General features: G+C 33.9%; 1 protein-coding gene and 1 pseudogene across 4 annotated transcripts in view; one reads left to right on the top strand and one right to left on the bottom strand.

The window, feature by feature from the left end:
• Positions 1-6,000, bottom strand: part of LOC145193266 (dynein axonemal heavy chain 8-like) — a 73,046-nt gene that overhangs the window by 11,863 nt on the left and 55,183 nt on the right. For all 4 annotated transcript variants that reach the window (XR_016456125.1, XM_090099459.1, XM_090099460.1 and 1 more), the window contains one exon: positions 2,241-2,333. Coding sequence is in view for 3 of the 4 variants with exons in the window: in XM_090099459.1 (XP_089955585.1) it covers positions 2,241-2,333 (93 nt within the window). In the remaining variant the exon portion in view is untranslated. The remainder of the gene's footprint in view (positions 1-2,240; positions 2,334-6,000) is intronic.
• On the top strand, positions 3,550-5,587 carry LOC149882905 (uncharacterized; annotated as a pseudogene).

The raw sequence follows: 6,000 nt of genomic DNA, 5'->3' as shown, positions 1-6,000 counted from the left end.
GCATTTCCTGCAAACTGCCCACCATGGTATGGTTCTTGTTGAATGTGGAGAGCTGAGGGCCACTTGACAACATTGGGCCAAACTTCTGTCATGGCTTTGTACATGTGATTGACCACACCAAGGAGAAGATGGAGTTCCATTGGTGGTATGAGCTCCAAGATGAGTTTGTTTTCAGAACCAGATAGCAAAGGCTCATGCACTACATTGCCAAAAGATCTTGCCTTTTTGATATCACCACCAGACTTAGCAAACTCTTGATAACAGGCAACAAGTGAGCCTAGTGTCCTCAAAGATCCTGATTGAGAAAGATGCTTTGATTCTGTGTTGCACCAAGAGCAAGGGTGAGTACTTGCATGGCTCTGAAGGCCACAAAGGATGTTGGCAAGTTTCATGTCGCATGAGACAACAAAGTTGACTTTGTCTAACTTGATTAAAGACAAGATCTGCCTCACATTTTCAAAGTTTTCTGGTAGTCCTTCTGATAAAGCCACAAGCATTTGGCACTTTACACTACTGTCTTTGGCAGTCCTCTGAGTTAAAAGTTTTTTCAGTGGTGGTGACCTTGAATCACAGTGAGAATCCAACTCCATGATGCTAAGAGAAACTTTCAGAAATCCTCCACCTCCATCAATTCCCAACTTGACAATATGATTCTGCAAAACTCTTCGAGAAAGCAGGACTTCATTCAAAAGCTCGGCAAGATCCTTGCAATGCACAACCACAAAGTCAGTGGAGTTACTCTCTGATAAAACTTGGATGCTGGTTTGAGTAAAAAACTCAGACAACTGTTTGCCAATGGCTTCAAACTTAGCTAGAAAACTAGTCTCCACAATCTTGGTGTCACTGACTCTGTTGATGGTTGATGCCAATTTCTTCATGCCAAGGTTGGACAGTCCTGTGTTTAGCTGAACTTGTACAAGATCTTCAGTTTTGATGCTGGGTTCAGGAAAAAGAGCTCTTGGACTTGAGCTTCCTAAAAATGAAATTATATTAACACTTTTTGTAATTTTAAGTTTTAAAATTAAAGGTATTCCCTCTGAACCTGCCATCTTTATATGTATATATAAAAGTATCACCTGTTTTAACTCTAAGTGGTGGGCCGCCTTTAGGATGCGATATTTTGGCAGTACCACCAGGTGTGGAAGGTTTAGTAGAGATGACTTGAGTAGCTATTTGCTCTGCAGCGAGTGGATCAGCTGTAGCTAGCTGCTTGAGATTCTCTCTAAAAGTGAATGGAGTGCACTGATGTGGCAGACCTCTTCCAACTAGACTCAAACAATCACCACATCTTTGAGGGGTACAATCTTCCACAGGTTTAGAATAGTCCACTGGGCTCTTCTCATTCAACTTCAAATGTCCAACTTGACAAATAAGACAGTTGCAACCTTGATCTCTTGTTGGTGGTCTAACTTTTATAGATGAGAAAGGAAACAAAGGTGGCAGGTTAACATCTTTTCCTTCATCTTTTCTCCGAAGAATTGTTCGACATGAGTCACAAATGCCTCTTGGCACTCTGGTATCAGTCAAATCAAGACTTGTATGGTAATGCTTGAGGATCTTTTCAACAAGGAACTGTGTCAACTCTCGAGAGCACTTCTTCAGACACAAGACACAGACAGATTTCCGACAATCTTCATGATTTTTTGAAAAATTTGGCATTTTGAAATTTTTCTCACACAACTGATAAGTGAAACACTTTAAATAAACATGTTCACTGCCAATTTCCGGAATTTTTAGCTTGTTTACAATTTTGATGCAAAACTTAAAACAAACATGTTCACTGCCTATTCCCGGAATTTTTAGCTTATTTACAATTTTGATGCAACAAAATGTTTATAATATAGTTCAACCATGAAATTGTAGGTAAAATTTTATCTTCTGAGTTAAAATAAATACAAATTATACTTGCTATATAGACTGTTATGTTTTAGAGTAATAAATGCTAATTTTGGAGAGTTTTTGAATGCTGTAAAAATGCAAAATTTGAAAAGCTGTCATTTTGCCCTATTGTGCAAAGTACTAAAAACTAAAAATCAAAATTATTTTCTTGGACGAAATAGTTAGATTTCAAATTTTACATTTTTGGAGTCAGGAAACATTGTAGTTTCACCCTGTCAAAGCGGTTTTCTCGGGTCAGCTCAAAGTAGTTTTTGGTCATTTTTTACAACAGTGTGCAGAGTTGTTACTAATTGGTATTTAAATTTTTAGATATTGTCTCTTTAATAAAGTATGTAGCTGACCTGCTTTTCAGTATTGATCACCCGCCCAAGTAACTGATCTTCCAATCCTTTTATAGTCACAGTAAAATCTATGATGGCTGTTCGTGCACTGACCTAAAAACCATAGGATTCTCAATGATGAAGAATCAGAGATTTTAATTCCAGTGAAAGTAATTAAAAAACATTTTTCATTAACAATGTCATACTCTAGTAACACCCATAGTAATGATAAAAAATAAGGTTAAGCTTATTAAGATGGTTACTGACTCAACTTATTACAATGATTAAAAAGTTATATCAAGTTTATGCTAAAATACAGCTATGCACAAAGGTGGTGGGAGTGAGGTTCTTTTTCAAAAAAAAAGAAAAAGAAAAAAACAATTTTTTTATTTTATAAAGAATATTGATTTAGGTTTTAAGAATAATAATTTGTTTAGTATGACATTTAAAAAACAATAATAATCAAAATTTAAGTTTAACAAAAGTTTTATAAATTACTTGTAACAAAAAATATGAATAGAAAATTACAAATAAAATATTTAAAGTAACTATTTTGAGCTTGATAGTAGCATAGAACTTATTATGGCATTGAATTTACATTAACAACAAGTTTCATGAATTATGAGGCACAATCAACCCTCCCTCAAAAGCTACTAATTGACTGAACTTGGTGGCTTGTTAATTCACGGTTTGAAAATTTTGACTTTTTTGCCAACTAAATATCCCAAAATTGCCCTTTTCAGGGTTGATTCTATATATGTTGGGGACTCCAAAACAATAAATTTTAAAATTCTGGATTAAAATCCAAGGGAGATATTTAGCTTTGCATTCTTTTATTTTTTTGGATACTTTACAAATATCTGTTAGCAAAAATAGATTGTTTTTTTCCCATACTCTTACGATTGCGGCACAACCCATTCCCTTTGTACAGTCATTTAGAATATTCTCTTTAAATAATCATGAGTAATTGCTACACAAGTAATTCCCTTCGGACCAATATTTGTCACACTCTCTTCAGACAATCATAATTGATTGCAAAACTATTTCCTTGGAGACAAATTCAGCACAAAGAATTTGCACATAAATTAAATAAAAAGATGTAGCACTAAACTTATGATAGTCATGATACAAGAAACTATAAGCAGTTTTACAGTATATAATTAATTTTAATATATTTAATATATAAGCTTAAATAAAAGTTATAAATATCAACGTGAATTTCTTTCTTTATATTACGCTAAAAAATATTACACTTACAAACTAAATAAAAATGATTATGCATAGGTATTGAAATTATTGTTATTTTTAGCTATTTTTAGAAAAAATAAAAATGCCTACATTTTTTAAAGACAATGATGATTGCAGAAGGACAGCGAGTGTTATTTATATGAAGAAAAGTGGCAGAGAAATTTCAAAACATTTCATTTCTGAGATTCATCGCTTGATTTCATCAGATGTGAATTTTCAGGATGAAAGAGTGCCACTTGGAATTTGTGTTGCATGCCGTTGCAACCTGAAAAAAATGGGTGATGGAGCTAATGTCTTAAAGGCAATACAACTCTACAGTTTTGATTCCATTGTTGTGAAGCCATTAACAAAACATACAACATTTTGTGATTGCATCCATTGGAGGTGTTGTGATTGCATCCATTTGAAAAGGGTCTAGCATCAAAATCTTTGCAAGAGGAAATAAAGTCAGTTGAAAAAAGATGCACAAAATACTTGTCTATGATTGCTCGTGGAATTTCTCACAATTGCAGTGATACAACTCGCCGTGCAAACTTATACCAATTTGCATTGAAAGATTCTGTGGGCGCAGAACAAGTTGCTTCATCTGTCATTGCATCTCTGGGCGGAACAATTCGTCTTGGTCAAGCTCATGGCAAACCTCTTCTGATAAGAAAAGTTTAGTTATTTTACTATTCTGTACATTCTAAGCAATACAATTTATATTTGAAGTAACTGATTTAGTTTTCTTTCTAAAGGAACATCTGGAGCTCGTTCACTCTTTTAAGTCCCTTTGACAACAACAAATATGGTTGATATTCAGCAGAGTACTGGGCTTTCAAACAATAAAATCAGAAAGCTTGGATCTTTTCTAAACCAAAATAGTCAAGTTTGCCTTCTTGAGCCAAATTTTCAACAGAAATTTGCCCCAGCAGGATCTAGTCGAAAAGATTTTTTCATTGCTACAAATGTAAAATTGCCAGATTCTAATGAGGTTCATGACATTGTTCATTGTATCAATTTAAAAACCCTGAAGGAAAACATCACAGTTTCAAAAGCTTTGATGAGCTTGGACACTGTGTTACTTGGCCTTGATGGTGGAGGGTTCTTTTTCAAAGCTAGTTTGAGTCTAATTTCTGAACACCAAAGAGAACAACAAAGTCCAGTTAACAAGCCAATTAAGTTGGCTTCAAGTAAAAATTTTAAAAGCACAGGTGTCAAAAAGCAACTAATTGTAGCAATCTCTGAAAACACCCCTGAAACATTTGGCAATATCAAACTGATTTTGGACCTAATACAAGTTAATCAATTAATTGACAAACTGATTCTGTCATGTGAAATGAAGCTTGCAAATATTATCTGTGGAACTCAGTCTCACAGTAGCAAGCATCCTTGCTGCTGGTGCAACATTGAGTCGACAAATTTGAACAACTGTGGCCAACTCAGAACATTTTGAGCAATCAGAGAGCAACATCAAAAGTTTATTTTATCTGGTGCTGATCTAAAGAAATCAAAAGAATTTGAGAATGCTGTTCATCCACCAATACTTCGATTCCCAGATGAAAAGCTAATCTTAGAAGCTGTTCCTCCAATGGAACTTTATTTGCTTCTTGGAGTTGTTAACCATCTTATTAAGCACTTGGTTCAAGTTTTGCTAAAAACAAAAGAATGGTTGACTTTAATACATACTCCATTACAGCCGTACCATGGTGGTCACTTCAATAGTAGTGATTGCATGAAGTTGCTGAAAAAAGTTGACACTCTGAAGCAGATAACCGGGGCTGATAAGGCATTTAAAGCATCATCCATCTGCCATGTTCTACATTTGTTTCTCCAAGTTGTTAATTCTTGTTTTGGATGCTTTTTCTCTCCAGACTTTAAGAAAAAGATTCAAGAGTTTAAGAGCAATTATCTAAAGTTGACTGTTTCTGTCACACCAAAAGTTCATGCTGTCTTTTAACATGTTCCACAATTTCTAAAGCACCATAAAATTGGCCTTGGAATTTAAAGTGAGAAAGCAACAGAGGCACTCCATTCAAATTTCAATTCATTGGCAAAGATTCAAAAGGAATATGTCTCATCCAGATTATTCCAAACAGCTGTTGAATTGTGCTGTTGATTACAATAGCAAAAAATTCTAAGAAGCACAAAAGGGTACAACGAAGATATTTGTGATAATTAAATTTAGAAATCTTGTGAATAATAATTTTATTGTGTAGTTTTTTATTGTTATCTATTTATTATTTTATAGCAATATAAATAAATATATATTAAAATTATTTGAGCTAATTTAGGCTTTACAATTCCAAAACAAAGTATTTCAAAAAGTGAGAAAATTCGGTAATTTCGAAGCTAAATATCTCCCTTGGATATTAATCCAGGATTTTAAAATTTATTGTTTTGGAGTCCTCAATATATATAGAATCAACCCTGAAAAGGGCAATTTTGGGATATTTAGTTGGCAAAAAAGTCAAAATTTCAAACCGTGAATTCATGACATAATATTTTTAAGAAGCTGAGATCTATCAACCAAGGGTATCAAAGCTTCATATTG

The sequence above is a fragment of the Hydra viridissima genome, unplaced genomic scaffold, assembly GCF_058129835.1.
Source record: "Hydra viridissima isolate aposymbiotic clone 2 unplaced genomic scaffold, HvirCarnegie_v1 scaffold_10, whole genome shotgun sequence".
In the NCBI taxonomy this organism is placed as follows: Eukaryota; Metazoa; Cnidaria; class Hydrozoa; order Anthoathecata; family Hydridae; genus Hydra; species Hydra viridissima.
The sequence above is the reverse complement of the archived record's forward strand: the minus strand, read 5'-3'. Positions and strand labels throughout refer to the sequence as shown.